The following is a 17839-nucleotide window of genomic DNA, read 5'->3' on the forward strand; positions in this document are numbered from 1 at the left end:
AGAGAGAGAGAGAGAGAGAGAGAGAGAGAGAGAGAAAGACAGGGATTCGAGATGATAAGAGGGGAGGATTGCGTAGACCGGGGTCCTGTTCGTTCTCGACCTGCATTGTTACATGGGGGAATAACGAAGAGGGGTTCGGAGGGATTTCTCGATGGTGGTCTTGGTGGATGTGGAAGCTTTCATATAGGAGGGTCAGCTTTTTTCTCTCTCTTTCTCTCTACCCCTCTCTCTCTCTTTCTCTCTCTCTCTCGTTCTGTGGCATTCTCTCAGTGACGCGCGCGCGAACACAACGCGTAGGGGGTGTTTCGAGAGGGGTTGGTGGTTTTCGTGACGAGTTTGCGCAGAACCGGGCTGTTGGGCGAGAGTAACCGTAGGGTGGCTACGAGGCAATCCGCGGGTAACGGAGGATATAAAGAAAGAAGAGGAAGAGGAAGAGGAGGTAGAGGTAGAGGTAGAGGTAGAAGAGGAGGAGGAGGAGGAGGAGAAGCAGGTGGAGGTGCTTTGGTGGAGGTTGAAGTAGAAGTGGAGGTAGAGGTAGAGGTAGAGGTGGAGGTGGAGGTGGAGGTGGAGGTGCTCTTGTGGAGTTGGAGTTGGAGGTGGATTCCCTCCTCTTTGCTTATGGTCTTGTTCGCGCGCGTCAGCCTCGTCGCGGCATTCGATCCCGAAACATCGTTGCTCCCGACCATGAGACAGTCGGGTGCCGGTCACGGGACGTCGCCTCCACCGTCACCTTCGACGTCCCCGCCGACTTTGTTGCCATCGTCGTCGTCGTCGTTGTTATTGTCGTCGTCATCGTCGTCGTCCTCGTCGTCCTCGTCGTCGTCGTCGTTGTCGTCGTTATTGTCATCGTCGTCATCGTCGTCGTCGTCGTCGTCATCATCATCCTGGTCGTCGTCCTCCTTATCGTGGCCTTCCTCGTCCTGCCACGAAAAGAACGATTACGAGACATTCGTCTTCGTTCTTAAATCATCGTACTCGTAAAATCAAAAGATTTTAAGAATCGTTCGTTCCTTAATTTTCCAATCCTCCCCCTCCCTCCTCCGTTACCATCACCACCCTCTCTATCTTATCCAACCCTCGAGTATTCCCTCTTCTAATTTTTCTTCTTTTTCTTCCTTCTATCTCTACTTTCTTTTTCTTTATCTTCTTATTCTAATTTCTTCTAAACTTTTTTTATCTCTTCTATCTCCTCTTCCATTTCTTCTTCTTCTTCTTCTTTTTTTTTCTTCTTTTTCTTCTTCTTCTTCTTCTTCTTCTACTTCTTAATCTTATTATCCTCTTTTTATCCCCTTTTAAAGATCTTTTTAGAGCCTTCTTCCTCAACGATTATCTTCAAAGTGAGGAAACGAACGAACGCACGCACGCCGGGGGAAACAGGATAGAGATAAGAGAGGAAGAAGGAGAGAGAAATAAAGACGAGTCGCATCAGGTATCGTAATTCCTCTCTCTCTCTCTCTCTCTCTCTCTCTCTCTCTCTCTCTCTCTCTCTCTTTCACTCTCTTTTCCCTTTCTTTTTTTTTCTTTCTTTTATTTTTTTCTTTCTTTTATTTTTTCTTTTTTTCTTCTTTTTTGTTTCTCCCTTATTTTTTTATATCGATCTTTACGTCTTCTCTCTCTCTCTCTCTCTCTCCTCTTTTTCTCTCTCGTACTTGAGAAACAACGTTTTCATCCCTATATAAAGGGATGACCCTGTCTTGTCGTACTTTTCATTTGCTTTCACTACTGAATTTCTTTCCTTTTACTATACTCTCGAAAGAAGATAAAAACAAAGGAGATAGATAAATAGATAGATAGATAGATAGAAAGAGAGAGAAAGAGAGAGAGAGAGAGAAGAGAAACGAAACGGTTTAAATATCAAGCTTCGAAATTGCTGGTCTTCGTAAATCCTCTGGAACGTTTTATGTCAAGTAAAGAAACGATCAAACTTGATATCACTCTTTCTCTTTTTCTCTCTCTCTCTCTCTCTTTCTCTCTCTCTTTCTTTCTCTCTATCTCTCTTTATCTTGAACAAATCAAGAAATTCATATTTTCTTAGGGTAGATCTCGTACAACTTGGTTATTTCATTTTTAATGAGACGGTACCGAGGTGTTCTCGAGTCGACGCTTCTTTCACGACTCTTGAAATTTTTATGATCGACCTATAAGGTCACGAAATATTAAGACCCTCAATGTTCTTTTTCTTCTTTTCGTTAAAGTTTTAAAATAGAGTAGGAGATATAGAAAGAGAGGAAGAGAGAAAGAGAGAGAGAGAGAGAGAGAGAGAGAGAATTCGTGGATAGCTGCAGGGTGTTTAATTTCATCATATTTTTCTCACATCTGACGGTACATCTGTCTCTCTTTCTCTCTCATTATATATTATAAGATAATACATTTTATAAAAATAATAATAATAATAATAATAACAATAATGATAATAATTATTATTATGACTATTATTATTATATATGAGTTATCATTAATTGTATTGATCATTATTATTATTTTATTATTATTAATATTGTTTTAGTATTTTTATCATTATAATAATAATTATTATTATTATTATTATTTTTATTATTTCTATTATTTCTATTATTATTGTTGTTGTTGTTGTTGTTCTTATTATTATTATTATTATTATTATTATTATTACGCGTTTTTACGGTAACTTCTCATTAAAGATGATACGAATCTACATACGTAAATGTTAAAAAATTAAAAGTATAATTTCACATTATATTTTATATAAACCGGATATAAATAGATGTTCCATTTATTTAAATTTATTATTCTGTTCGTTATAATCGGTTAACCAATTCATACATACATACGTACATACATAAATATATATATTGCGATAGACACGAAATCACTCTTTCGATAATCGGATTAATTCTGTCTTCCTAATCTTCCCTATTTGAACGTTTCAACCAGCGTGGGTCTATATAGAGTTAGAAATCATTGGAAGATTATGCCCTTTCAACGGAAAATTTATTAACGCTCGGTGACCTCAATTTGTCTTTTTATTCTTTTACTTTTCTTCTGCTTTCTTCTTTTCAGTCTTTCTTTTCTTTTCTTTTTTTCCTTTTCTTTTTGTTTATTTAAAAAGGGCTTGCCAAAGATATGGACAGACGATTTTTTTTCTTCTTCCTTTTTTTTTCCTTTTCTTTCTTTTTCCCTTTCACGACCTTATATAACTCGTAATTAAATAATGTAGGTATCTTGTGAATAAATAATGACTATTCTTCTTTCTCTTTTTTTTTTCTTTTTTTTTTTTCTTTCGCAGTACACAGGACAATCTGGTCTCTTAAGATCGTCGATAACAGTGTTGGAAAGACTAAAGGAGGAATCGTAAGAAATTTTTTTTCTTTTTACGATTTCACAATCGTATACAAGGTATTCAGGACAATCATTAATCTGAGAATCATCGAAAGAAAGAAATCTTTAACGTCTACCTCGATCATGCTCAGCCCGAAGATGCAAAGAACAGGTGAGTTATATATATTATATTATATGTATATATAAATTTTTATATGTTTGGTTTGTAATGTATATTATTTTTGTTGATAAATATTAAATTAATTCGTAAGTATTTAATGTTGACATTTTTAATAAAAAAATTTATTGTAATATACGATTCGTTCTGATATTAAATATTGCAAATTTTTAATAAAATTCCGTAGAAAAAAACAAAGAAGAATAAAATAAGTAAATAAATGAGAATAATTTTACATAAGAAAAGAAATATATATATATATATATATATTCAATCGTAGGATATTTTGTGATAAACTTTAAATGAGATTAGCCTGTTTCTAATTCTCTAAATACTCTTTAATCTTATTTAATCATTTGAAATTCAACGAAGAATTTCTTCATTAAATGTTTCTCATTATTCATTGTGACTTAAAATGACTCTTTCGTTATCACGTAAGTAAACGTAATAAAGAATTAAACAAAAAAAAAGAAAAGAAAATTCATATTTTCATTATCTTTTTATTCGAATCTTAGCTTTTTAAGTTACGATATAATGAACAAACCATGATTTAACAAAGTGAACGAAGAACAATTTCTCCTCGTTTTTGTTATTTTATTTTTATATTTTCTCTCTTTATTTCAATCTTATGTTAGTTCAAACGAAAGGAAACCAAGCGTAAAATTACACTTTACATTTCTGCATTGACGGTGTCTTTAATTTTCATTTTCGTCGACTGCACGAATTTCATAATGTCTCTCAAAAATAAATAAATCTTTAAGGGTAAAAATTAATTCGCAAAAGGATACCCTTTTACGTTTTTTTTATTTTTTTTTTATTCTTTTATTACAATCAACAATAGTAAAGGTAGTGGTCGTGCGTTTAACAATGAATAATTTCTATAATAATAAAAATTTTATATATAAATTATAATTTTTATACCAGTAAAGAATAAATTATATTGATATGTATCTACGTTAAAAGAAAAAAAGAAGGGACAAAGTATATTATAAAAATATATAATATAAAAAATAATAATAATTTGTTATACGAATTATATACATATATACAATATATATATTTCTTTATATATACATATATATATATATAAAATAAAGTTATATGCAATTGAAAATATAATATAATACGAAATCATATAATATTAAAACATTCGATGATATAAATCGTTTTCAATCGTATCAATGATGGTCATTTAGATAAACTCTATTACGTTTTCTTGCATGTTCAGTGAGGGTAAACGACTCTCAGCTAGTGATGCTCTCGGAGAGAGCCCATTACGATCATTCGTTGAGCGGATATTTACACAAACGGACTGCTGATTCTGCCAAGTGGCAATTACGATGGTTCGTCTTGTATCAGGTGAGAGTTATCAATTAGAATCAAAAAGAGAGAGAGAGAGAGAGAGAGAGAGAGAGAGAGAGAGAGAAAGAGATAGACAGAGATTTCAATATCCTACAATTTTTTAACGATTACCATAAACGATACAAATACAAATATAAATAGAGTATGTATTTACGAGTTGCACGATAAGCTCAATAAATCGATCGTTAAAACAATATTTATTTTATGCATCTCGATGAATTTTCTTTTTTTTTTTTTCTATTTCTAATCCATTTCACCCTATTTATCATCGTTCGTGTAATTTATGGAGGAAAAGAATAGAAAAAATACTAAAAAGAAAAACAAATCGATCGACACGTATTTATCGACACGATAGTAGATAAAGAAAAGAAGAAAAAGAAAAAAGAAAAAAGAGAAAAGAGAAAGAACAAAAAAAAGAGAAAAACAGTGGGTTTCGTATTTTCTTCACATTTATTTCGTACCATTGTATTTTTCTAATAATTGAATAGACGACAACACCGACCTGACATTGGTTGATATTTCGTGTTTCAGAATCTCCTATTCTATTACGAAAACGAAAGTTGCTCACGACCAAGCGGTGTCGTTTTGCTAGAGGGCTGCTATTGCGATCGTCTTATCACCGCTAAAGGCAAAGAACCGGATAAACAAGTACGTATTACCTCTATAAACTTTTGTCAACGTTATATTTTTTTTTTCTTTTCTTTTTCTTCTTTTTTTTTTTTTAGTCTTCTTGTTCAAATATACGCGCTTCGAATGCCGTGTATTTTATCCGTACGCGGAAATCCGAGATGAATCCAAAGAGATTTGTATAAAGAACAAAACGACAAACTCGGTCTCTCACTCGTATATTTCTTCGTTCCTTTTCTTTCTTTTATTATTATTATTATTATTATTGTTATTGTTATTATTACTTCTTTTTATATATCACTATTCCTCTTTTCTGTTACATCAGTGGTAAAAGTAAGTATAATACTTAGCTCGTTCGCCTGTCTTTTTCACGTACGAATAATATTGTAATAAAAGGCGGGAAAACTCTGTCGCATTTTAATCCGTTTCGTGTTTCTTTTCTTTTCTTTTCTTTTGTTTCGCTTTCCTTCTTTCTTTCTTTCTTTCTTTTTTAATTTTCTTTCTTTGGATTTATTTACTTACGAGTGAAACGAACCACTAAGTACATACACATTCGTTCTCGGAAATGGGATGGTATTTTCGTACGACGATAGTTCGTGCGAACTATTCTTCGTTCGTTTTGTTCTAAACAAATAAAAGCGTTAGAAAATCAAAAGGAAATTTTTTACTTTGTAATTATTGCAATATTTCTTTACTTACTTTTTTTTTTGTTAGAAATATATTATATATGTATATCATGTGCATACGTGTGTGCCTATGTGTGCGTTTTTGTGTATGTATAGTTATGCTTGATCATATTTTATACGATGTCGGTCATCCGACCGGAAATCAATTTCAGTTTTAAATCAATAATACTCGAATATCCATCGCGTGTAAATGTAACGAATTTTGGAGCAGATTTATGCGCGAGTTTTTTCCATCTTTTATTTTCTTTTCCCGTTTTTCTTTTTTTGTTCATAAAAAAATATCAAATTTCATTGGAGAAATTATCGGTGGGTAAAGAGAGAAAGAAAGAGAGAAAGAGAAAGAGAGACAAAAAAAAAAGAAAAATTACGCGTTCGAAAAAGCTTTTCCTAAATATCGTAGATATGTAAACTCGTAGTAATGAATATTTTCATCAAAAATATATTCGCCATTCGAATTTCAACACGTTCATTGGTATGGTAGTTTCAATCGAACCGTAGAAACCACCGGATGATTAAAATTTGTCGAATTAATTACCTATGAAATCAAGTACCATCAAATAAAATATTTTCAATAACGCAAATAGTTATTTAATAATAATATAAAACAAACGTTATGTACTATTTGACAATTAATAATCCTTATGATTGATTTACGTTTCTTCTATAAAATGAAATAAATTAATCAATATAATCATGATCGGATGATAACACGATAAGATTGAAAATTTAATCGACGATTTAATTGTTCAATCAAACAATTCGATTTATTGAAATGAAACTTATTGTTTTATTTTTTGTACGAGGAAGATCGTGTGGTTTATATATACACAAAAAAAGAAAATACAGGAGAAATGAAAAAGAAAATGGTCTTTCATTGTCTCTAGTCGAAGTTTTTTATTTTTCGATTTTCTACCTCTTTCGAGTGATCCAACGTGACTACTCAACGTCGAGAATGTGTCTGACCAATCACTGACTCGATCAAGTGTCGCTACGTCTGACCAATATAGTTCATTCTTTACCGACAACTTCATTCGCTGTATTTTCTCGAGTTCTCTCACGGTATCGAACATTGAATGACTATAGAAATTACCTGGACATATATTTTCAATAGTGAAATCAAGGTTAATATCGATTCTTAATTAATACTCCGATCAAGTTTTATGATAATCACAAATGGAAGCCGTATAATAATGCAGCAATGCTCGACAATCACAGGATACATATTTTTTTCGATTATGCACAATTCTTTTCTTTTCTTTTCTCGTTAATTTTTTTTTTTTTTATTTCGATCGATAGTTCGTCGAAACGATTGAAACTTTCTATTATATATTAGATAATCCTTTCATTACTGATTTTTTTTTTTTTTATCAGAATCTTATTTTTAGGGAAGAATTAATTTTACGTTTTGATATATAGCGTAATAAGTAAGACATACATATGAATTTCTTAATGAAATTAAATAATAAATTTATGTAATATTATATCTGTATATATATAAAATTTCCTAGATATTTATCGAACAATTCTGCTTTGGAAAGATCACCGCAACAAAATTTGAATGACAAAAAGGAAAAAAAAAAAAGAAATTGTCCCTGATAATAATATTCGATTAAGAGCATGTTTCGTGCTAAAAGGCTATCGATTTTATCGTCCTTTCGTCAATCACGTTCAATGTATCTATGTTGAATATTTTCATAAGCCGTAAAAATCGAGTTATCGACATCTAACGCGATCAAACATTTCCCTGACAAATTGAAAGACGTATCTATCGTGTCAGTAAATATATTTTATCTGACATTATACATCGATTCGTTTCGAACAATCGTGTTCATAGATTCATCGGTAAGAATAAGAGTTAAATGATTTCCTTATATATTAATAAGGAAAATCGAATTAACGAGTAAATAAAAATTTTTCTCAAATTTTTCTTCGAAAGAGATTTTATCCTTGCATATTTATATTTATATATATATATATTTTTCAATATTTCATTTTTCTTTTTGAAAAGAAACATTTTAAAACGTAACTCATTACATCTCATTGCAAATTTTTCTTATCAAATTATTATCCATCATATCAGAAGCAAGGGTTAATAATAAAAAACGTTTTATCTTATTATTTTCGAACTTGTCGATCGATCTTCTACAATACTTGTCGCTTCTAAAAAGAAAATTATCACGCGTAATTTGAGGCAAAGTAGGTGACGATCAATGATTTGTTTATTCGACCGATAATCCATTTAAAAAGTAAAATGGATACTCGAATATACGTATTTGATACGATGTAATTTAATATTCACGTTTTATCCATAGAAATTTTATTATATACGAATATAATAAAATGTACGTACGAATCTACACGTATGTAAACAAAAAAAGAAAGACCTTACGAAATTGATACTATCACAATCCGTGAAAATTATAAAATTTCTTCTTATCGCGTTTCGACGTCACGGATTTATAGTTGATAAACGAGCCACGAAAAGTTCGTGTAAATAAAAATGTTCATTTACGATACACGTGTATGTGCACTTACGTACAAATCATAAAAAGGAAATAAAATATATCAAAATTTGTACTACCATCGATGAAAATTCATACATACTCATTCTTTCATTACGTTTCGACATTTGAATTTTGTAGAGATCGAATAAACTCGGACTTATGATGGTTGATAAATGAATCACGTAAAATTCGTATAAATAAAAATGTTTATATACGATATATACACACATACGTGTATGTTCAACTACATATAAACAAGAATAAAACAATATCAAAATAAATTTCTATTACCATCGATGAAAATTCATATATTCTCATTCCTTTATTACGTTTCGATGTTTTTTAATATTCGAATTTCATCAAGATTGAATAAACTCCAACTTATTGAGTTGATAAATGAGCCACATAAAATTCGTATAATCAAAAATGTGTATTTACGATTACGTAGGTGTACCTACACCTACGTATAAATAAGAAAAAAAAATGAATATATAAAAACTTTTATTAACATCGACGAAAAATCATACATTCTTATTTTTTCATCACATTTTGAAAGATTGCATCTTATTTCTGATTATTTCACGAATCACGAGGATATATTGTTTAAAGTTTACTTTCTTTTTTTTTCTTTTGGACAATACGTCGGAAGAAAAGAGACGGAATAAAAAAAGTAAAAATAGAAAATAGAAAATTAAAAGTATTACAGATATCGTTTCATCGTAGAAGACAAAGAGATTACCGATGTTTTATTTAATAATGTTTTATTTAATAACTATAAAACATTTCGTTTTCGTTAACGTAAACTCGAATGAAAGTAAGTATAATATTATACTTACATCTATACCTACTGTAAATAAACTTTGACTATACGCAAACCATCGTACTTTCTTTTCTGATGTTTATCAATCGTCTTTTATATTAGCGAGCTTTATAGCGTGGTTCTTGTAGGCGTGTTTGGACAATGATAAACATTACCACGATATTACAAGAGTTCCGTACTGTTTATCGTTTTTTTTCTTTTTTTTTTTTACCGAAGAATCTACTATAAACTGATGAGAAACTAAGAAAAGTAGTAAAGAAAAAAAGAAAAGAATAAGAAAGAAGAGAAAGAAAAGAAAAAGAAATGAAAAAGAAAAGAGAACGGACGAGAAAAAATAATAATGGACGTTGCAGGTACTTTTTTTTTCGTCCTTGCACTTTATCTTTGAAAAAGTAATATATATATATATATAGGTACATACGTGTATGTAAGTGTTATACATATATATTTACGTGCGTATCTGTATACGTACGTCCGAGAAATTAGAAATTTATAAGTTAAGATTGTAAGGGAAGGAAAAAAGGAAAAAGAAAAGAAAAAAAGGAAAAGAAAGAGAAAGAGACAAATGAAGACGAAGAGAGTAAAAGAAAAATAATTTGTTTTTCTTGGAAAAATATATACCTGTTGTAAATAAATATTGTATATATGTATTGGTACATATATGTCATATATATATATATATATACATACGTATTTAACAATGAAAAATTATCAATAAAAATGATGAGAAATTGGAAATTTAGAAAGATCATGAGAGATTAGACAAAGAAAAAAAGATAATAGATGATAAATGTGATGAACAAACAAAGGGAATAACAAAAGTGGTTGCGTTCATATATTTTTTTGTTTATTTTGTATTCATATTTCCGAGAAAACATGTGAACACATACATACATACACACATGCATATATACATAGATATGTATATATCTAAATAAATATACATACATACATTTATTTACATACGTTATCTACATACAGTATTTTCCCAAAAGATGTTAAAAATGATCCTGTAGCTTTTCGACGTACTTCAACATACATACATACATACATACACATATATATAAAACATACAACTATCATAAAAAGACAAACATATACTCGTGCGTTTATTAATATCAAAGAATATGATGAATAAAGAGCTTCAAATACATTTCAGTTTGAATACTTGCCGAATCGAGTCGAGCTTTTCGTAGTACGTCTAAGTAATTATCCCGTATTTTTTGTTTTTTTCGGAACGAACAAATAAAATTTTCATCGTCGACTTTTAAAAACACAAGTGAACGACGTAGGACCGACTAAAAGGGAGAGAGAAAAAGAGAATGTGTTTGTGTCTGTATACGTGTGTCTGCGAGAAAGAAAGATAGAAGAGGAGGATGAGATGTTAACGCGTTGAGAGTAAAAGCATCATCGATTTTTTTTGTTCAAAAGGTCGCACGATGCGTTCATCCTTTTCTATCATCCCTCCCCCTTCTCCTCCTCCTCCTCCTCCTCCTCCTCCTCCTCTTACCATCCACCTTTTGAAACAGGAAGATGACGATCGACCGAGATATTCTTTTTATTTTACATTTCCTTTGATAATATATCCAGTCATTTTTTATGGATTGGAGTCCTGTAACACAACCGATCTAAACGCAAGTCGATGTTTTCCCTCTGTTTTTCCTTTTCTCTTCTTTCTCTTTTCTTTTCATTTTTCCACGCTTGTCGTTGCTTCTTTTTTTTTTCTCTTTCGTTGAAACGAACTTGGAATTTACTCGACGAAGATTCCTCTCTTTTTTTTCTTTCTATCTTTTTCTCTTCTTTTCTTTATCAATTTCTTGATTAATAAAAATCGATCGGTTCTCTCTCTCTCTCTCTCTCACTCTCTCTCTCCGTCTTTTTCTCGCAAATACATTATACGCTAAAAGTTTTTGCATTATTAATTATTACCATGATATTGACCATTTTCTTTGAATTTATTAAAGATATTTCTCTTTGAGAAATTTATCCGAAAAGGTCTTTCTTTTTTTCTTTCTGAACGTTTTCTAGTCGATGAATGAAAGTCGATCGGTTTTCTCTATTTCTATCTCTATCTCTTTTCTTCTTGAATACATTATATGCTGAATGATTTGCATATTAATTACTTCTTCCTGTGGATTGGCTATTTGATCAGTATCCCAAGTATCTATCTTTTGTATAACATAAAATAAGAAGAATATGAATCTATAAAAAATATTCCAATCAAAAATGGACGCTGTATTTTTAATGCGAACGAATTCAAAATTTATTCGAAAATATTATTTTCGAAGCTTGATGAATAAAACTCGATCAGTTTTCTCTCCTTCTCTCTCTCTCTCTCTCTCTCTCTCTTTCTCTCTATTTAACATATTATATTCGAAGTATTTTGCATCTTATTTATTTCTTGCCGCTCGAGCTGTTTTCTCAAGATTAGAAGTAGTTTTTACTTTTCTTTTATTAAACACACAGAATAAATGACTACGAAAGAATTTTAATCAAACACAGACACGATTTTAATTTAAACTCATAATCATCTTGATCTAATGTATCCGATGTCATCTTTAATATCGGAAGGAAAAAAATTGCAGACAGTCATTAAAAAGACGATTTAGCGAAAATTAAAAAGAGAGAGAGAGAGAGAGTGAGAGAGAGAGATGAAGGGAGGGAGAAAGGAAAAGATAAAAAAGAAAGGAAATTCTGTGAAAAGCATAATTAAATATATCGAATGATAAATTAACTGAAATGGAAGTTTTGATTCGAATGAAAAATTTTCGGGAAATCAGCGATAGGTTAAATAGATATGCTTATCGAATTTCTTTTTACGAATTTCGCGTCATAAATCAATGACTGACTGATAAGAACTTTGAAGACGTTAAAGAGGAGAATGTTGAAGAGGAGAACAATGAATACAGTCAATGTATAATAGTTGTTTCTTTTTCTTACGTCGAAGTAAGTACTTACTTACTTACTTACACATTCGTTTTAAAATGCTATTGTCTAACAACGCCATTGTTCGTTTCTTACTTATGAATCAAATAGAAAAAGACGAAGAAAAGATAGAAAGAGAGAAAGATAGAGAAAGAGAAAAATAGGGAGAGAGAAAGAGAGAGAGAGAGAGAGAGAGAGAGAGAAAAGAAAGAAACAGGACAACCTTCGAGTTCGTTTGTCCTTTTGTTTTTTTTTTTCTTTCTTTCTCCTTACTTCCCATTATTTTCTTTTTTCACCTGAGACAAGGAAACCCTGTGCTTTTCCTTTCCTTATTTTTTTTTTTTCTTTTTTTTTTCATTTTCGACATCCCTTCGGGGTTCGTTCGTTCGTTCGTTCGTTCGTTCGTTCGTTCGCATAAAAACGTGTTTCTTCGGTAAACGTAAATTAATTAAAGAAGATGCGAAGTAGACTGCTATTTATCTAAGATCTATCTAATATTATCGTTACTACGAATAAAATAAAAGTTCTTCGTCCAAATGCTTCTAAGAACCTCTGAGATATATTATAACAATAACGATAATGATAATAGTAAAAATTAAAATAATAGTAATAATAATAATAAAGATAATGATGATGATGATGATGATGATGATGATAATGATAACGATAATGATAATGTTAATAACGATAAGATTCTTCTACACTTTCGTCGATTAACATTAACAAGAAAAACTTGTGATATCGTTAGACTTATCGATTATTTATATTTCGAACGTGATAATTATGAAAAAGGGGATATACAAGGTAAACCGTAAGGACGTTCATTAAATTAATTTATCATAAAAATTAATGATAATAATGTAGTCCTCAAGTTATATCGTTAATGAGATACCAAATGATTTAATTAATGATATGCAATTATTGGAAACTTCTAACGATCTTTAGTTATATTATCGAAGAGGATGATTGTTAATAGTATTTAATTATAAATAGAAAATATTAGACGTAGATAAAAAAAAAATGAAAAAGAGATATTTATCTTTCGACGTTTTGTCGAATTAAAGAAAAATCTGAATTATGTCTTTCTAGTAGATTCAAAAAAAGAAAAAAATAAGCATTCTCTTGTTACGGTACTTTTCCCTTCGATTTTTCTTTTTTTTTCTTTTTTTCAATTTTTTTTTTCTTTTTATAACGATCGCCGTGTCCTTCATCTCCTTTTACGAGAACTATCGGAGAAGAGTAAACGACGGACTTATGGTTTACCTTTACTACTGGTATGACGCATTATGATCAAAGGATTGCCATTCAACATTATGGCGAAATTACGGTGCAATAAATGAAGTTTTCGCACAATTTGCTCGAAATTATTATTACTGGAGAAATAGAAAGGAAAAGAGAAAGAGGGAAATGAACATAGATAAATAGAGAGAGAGAGAGAGAAAGAGAGAGAGAGAGAGAGAGAGATGTATCTCAACTTTAATGACAAGTTAATTAGGACGAAACTACTTTGCTTGATTTCTAATGTTTTACGTTTTATCATTAATCATTAAAGTTATGTCTTTATCAAAATTAAATTTCTATTGTTAGAAATTTCCTATCCATTTGATTATTATTAATAAAACCTGTACGAAACTGTTATATAATTAATTAATTAGATTGCGTACGTTATGACGTAGATTTGAGTGAAACGATGTCGTCACGTTAATTTTTATATTTTTAATCTTTTTTCCTTTCATCTTTTTTCTCTTTCTTTTTAAAAAAATTCACGGTAATATTAGCCGTTCTTAGGAATTATTTTACTCGATATTAATTAAACATCGATGACGTCAATTCGCATAGCGATTTAGATTTTATCAAATACGTTCGAAGATCCTGGTAAATTATTTCGCGCTTGTAATATTAAATTTTTTTCATCGTTCCGACATATTTTTAAATATAATGGATGTTTGAAATTCTTGTCGTTCTATACATTAAAAATGTCCAATAAATTAATTTATTATAATGAATTATACATCATCGGACAATTTAATATTGCTTTTTTTTTTCTGTAATTACGTAGTTACGCGATTTTCTTCCCTTATTTTTCTTTTTCATCAAAAAGTTTTGGGCTCATTTAATATCATTTTAAAAATCTCGAAATTTGGTTTCATGGCTATTCATTCGCATGTTATTTCTAATTTATTTAATTTTTATGAAATACAATCATCAGGAGATTTCTTTACGTACGTTCAAATAAATCAAAACATTTTGTAGCTCTTTTTCCTTCGTTCTTTATTCCTTTTGTTAACTTTATCCTGTTTTTTCATTGTCACAAATTTCAATTAAAAATAAGGGATTCTTACAGTCACGACATTTCTATTATTAATACTATCCATTTCCTTATGATAAACACATTTCGAATAAAAGCATTAAAAACATCGTGGAGATTATATTTTTTTCATTCAATGGCCGCCAGCGAAAATTTTGTTGATGGGAACTTTTTCTGGGGGAAGGAAAACAAAAAGAAGAAGAAAAAAAAAGAAAGAAAACAAATTATTAAGAAATGACCTATCCACCCTTTGTCCCGTTTGTTCTTTTTCCGTTTTAATTTATTTGTTTTCGTTTTGTTTTATTTTGTTATACCTTTTATCAGATTGAAGTAATATAACGCAGGCACTCTGATATTAAAATATTCTTGACGTTGAAACGTTCTAGGACAAATATTGTAAAGGAATGGAACAAAAAGGGAGATCGTCAAAATGCATCATAAAAAGAAAAACAATTATATATATATATATATATATATATATATAAAACTCGTAGAAGCATATAAAAAAGTAAATGGAAATGAGTTTAAATATAATATAATTGCTAACGGTGATGTCGGAGATGGTTTCCCACGCGAGTGGTTATTTATAAATACCCCAGTCGATTCGTGTTCGACTTTCGACAACTTTCAGTTAATTTTTATATTAAATTTAACGATCTCCCCATTATTCCGATTTATTTATAAATTTATCGAGAGAGAGAGAAAGAGAGAGAGAGATTCCTTTTTCCCGGAACGACAATCGAATTTAAAATAAAAATGAATCTATCGTATCTTCCTTTTTTCTTCTTTTTTTATTTCTCTTTCCTTTTTATTTTTTACGATTGAACCGATCGGTCGTTTTAATAATCAAATTGAACGTTATTATTGAAACATTAAATTAAATTAGAAACAATTTTGAAGTACCTCGAAAAATAATTTATTGCTTATTATTCGAGATAAATCGACAGATAATATTTGATTTTAACGATATAATATGAGTTAATTTGGTTATTGAAAATAATTATACAATTTGATCAAGTGGAAATGCTAAAACGTTTTTTCAATATATTATTTTTGTTATTTCAATTTTTCCTTTTATCACGTTGTACTTTTTTCTTTCTTTCTTCCCTTTTTTTTTTCTTTTTATTTATTCTTTTTTTGGGTCGGAATAAAAAAATCGTGTAAATAAATTAGCGTACTTTGGTATGGCGCAGAGTTTTTCCAGTGTGTGGGTTTAATATTGATATTAAATTAATTAAATATTAAAATATGAGTATAGTTTACACGTTCATCAAGAGAGTTTTACTCGAAAATCAACGTCATGAAAAATTCAATGTTGATCTCAATTAAAAAACCGTATAAGAATTTTTTCTCACCTGGGCAAAAGTTTAATATCAAAACAATTTTTAATTGCTTATCAATCATAAGTAATTACTGGCGAATAATTTCACGTTGTAACTTATACAGGGTGATGATCCAAAAAATTAATTACACCTTTTGGAAACTCTTTGGATTGATCCTTCTTTCTTTTTTCTTTTCTTTCTTCTTTTCCTTTTTTCTTGAATGTAACATTACGAGGATAAAGGATCAAAGGAAAAAATCACGAGTAATGAAAAGTCTCGACAATGGAATAATAGATATTTTTAAATAATTTACACGAACATTTGACCTACATTTATATATATATGTGTGTGTGCCTGTGTAAAAGAAAAAAAAATATTAAAAATTTCGTAACTACGAAATAAGAAATTAAGTCTGTCGAAATTTTACGTTGTTTAAAAAAAATATAGGTTTTTATATGCAACAAAACATGATGTAAAGAAAGAAAAGAAAAAAAAAAAAACGAAAAACAACAAATATACACGGACAGTAAAATATACATAAGCGTGTGTGAGTTTGAAATTATATTATGACGTTAAAAGGAGGGTTAAAAGGATCTGTATAATGTCGAAATCCCTTCGTCCATTCTTTCGTCCGCATGTACCATTTAATCCCGTGTGAAGAGGGTTAAAAAAAAAAAAAAAAAAAAAAAAGAAAAAAGAAAGAAGGGTAAAGAAAAAAAAAAGAGGAGGAAGAAGAAGAAGAAAGTAATAGACCTCGTTTAGAAGGTCTCGCGAGTGCTATATTCCTCCTCGCGATGTGCTGGTTATTTTTTAAGTCACCTTTAAGCATTTAACTTGTTGTTTTAAAACTTTAATCATAATTTTCTTGAGAAAGGGGATTCAATTTCTGAGAACTCAACTTCGAAACGTTATCGTCGTTGTCGTCGTTGCCGTCGTAGATCGTTTAGCATCAAACGTTAACTGCTAAGAAAAAATATTTTTTCCCTCTTCCATTCGTTTTCTTCAAGTTCTTGTTTTTGTCTTTCTCTTCTTCTTCTCTCTTTTTCTCTTTCTCTTTTTATTTCTCTACCACGCGTAACGTCATCGTCGATTTCACGCGAGCTTCGAAAGAAGACGATATCGAATAAATCGATCCTTTGGGTTTTTCGTTGTTATAATGAAAGAGAAACGTCAAAACGTCGAAATAAAGAAAGAAAAAAGAACGAAGAAGCAGAAACGTCAGACGTTTGACATTTGAGAAACGAGGAAAGAAAGTATTTAACGAAAAGTTTCAAAATATCTTTAGATTTTATCTGACTCATCGTAAGAACGTTTAACCGACGCCATAAATATATTTACGTCAAATAATTTTTCTATACGAGTAGAATTGCCTCGTGGAAGTTACCAGAATTTCAAGAATTTCGAACTCTTCGAGAATAGAAATAAATGATAGAGAGAGAGAGAGAGAGAGAGAGAGAGAGAGAGAGAGAGAGAGAGAGAGAGAGAGAGAGAGAGAGAGAGAGAGAGAGAGAGAGAGAGAGAGAGAGAGAGAGAGAGAGAGAGAGAATCTTCTCTCTTATCCTCTTTTCTTTCTATTTTCGAAGTCAACGACCCTATTTTACCCTCATTTCCTATTATTCTCATATCTATTAGAAATTGGTTATAATCAGCTTATGTTAAACTATTATCGATCGATTAATTCAATTCGTATATTTGGATAAATGAACTGAAGAAGCAAATATATGTAATTGTTTTCTCTTCGAAAGGGAACATTAATTAATGATAACATGAATTTACTATGATATTTGCTTGATTGTCTTTATCATTGAGT

General features: G+C 30.3%; 1 protein-coding gene across 5 annotated transcripts in view; it reads left to right on the top strand.

Annotated features, from left to right (window-relative positions):
* The first annotated feature begins 528 nt into the window (after positions 1-528).
* LOC127069636 (ras-specific guanine nucleotide-releasing factor 2-like) overlaps positions 529-17839 on the top strand; it is a 71285-nt gene continuing 53974 nt past the window's right edge. For 2 of the 5 annotated variants that reach the window (XM_051006833.1, XM_051006838.1), the window contains exons 1-4: positions 530-1429; positions 3266-3469; positions 4704-4834; positions 5369-5485. In XM_051006833.1, the coding sequence (XP_050862790.1) occupies positions 3442-3469; positions 4704-4834; positions 5369-5485 (276 nt within the window). In that variant the 5' untranslated portion in view covers positions 530-1429; positions 3266-3441. Of the gene's footprint in view, positions 1430-3265; positions 3470-4703; positions 4835-5368; positions 5486-17839 lie in introns of all 5 variants that reach the window. The other 3 variants (XM_051006834.1, XM_051006837.1, XM_051006836.1) reach the window with 3 other exon arrangements.

This window comes from Vespula vulgaris, chromosome 16 (genome assembly GCF_905475345.1).
Source record: "Vespula vulgaris chromosome 16, iyVesVulg1.1, whole genome shotgun sequence".
Taxonomy (NCBI): domain Eukaryota; kingdom Metazoa; phylum Arthropoda; class Insecta; order Hymenoptera; family Vespidae; genus Vespula; species Vespula vulgaris.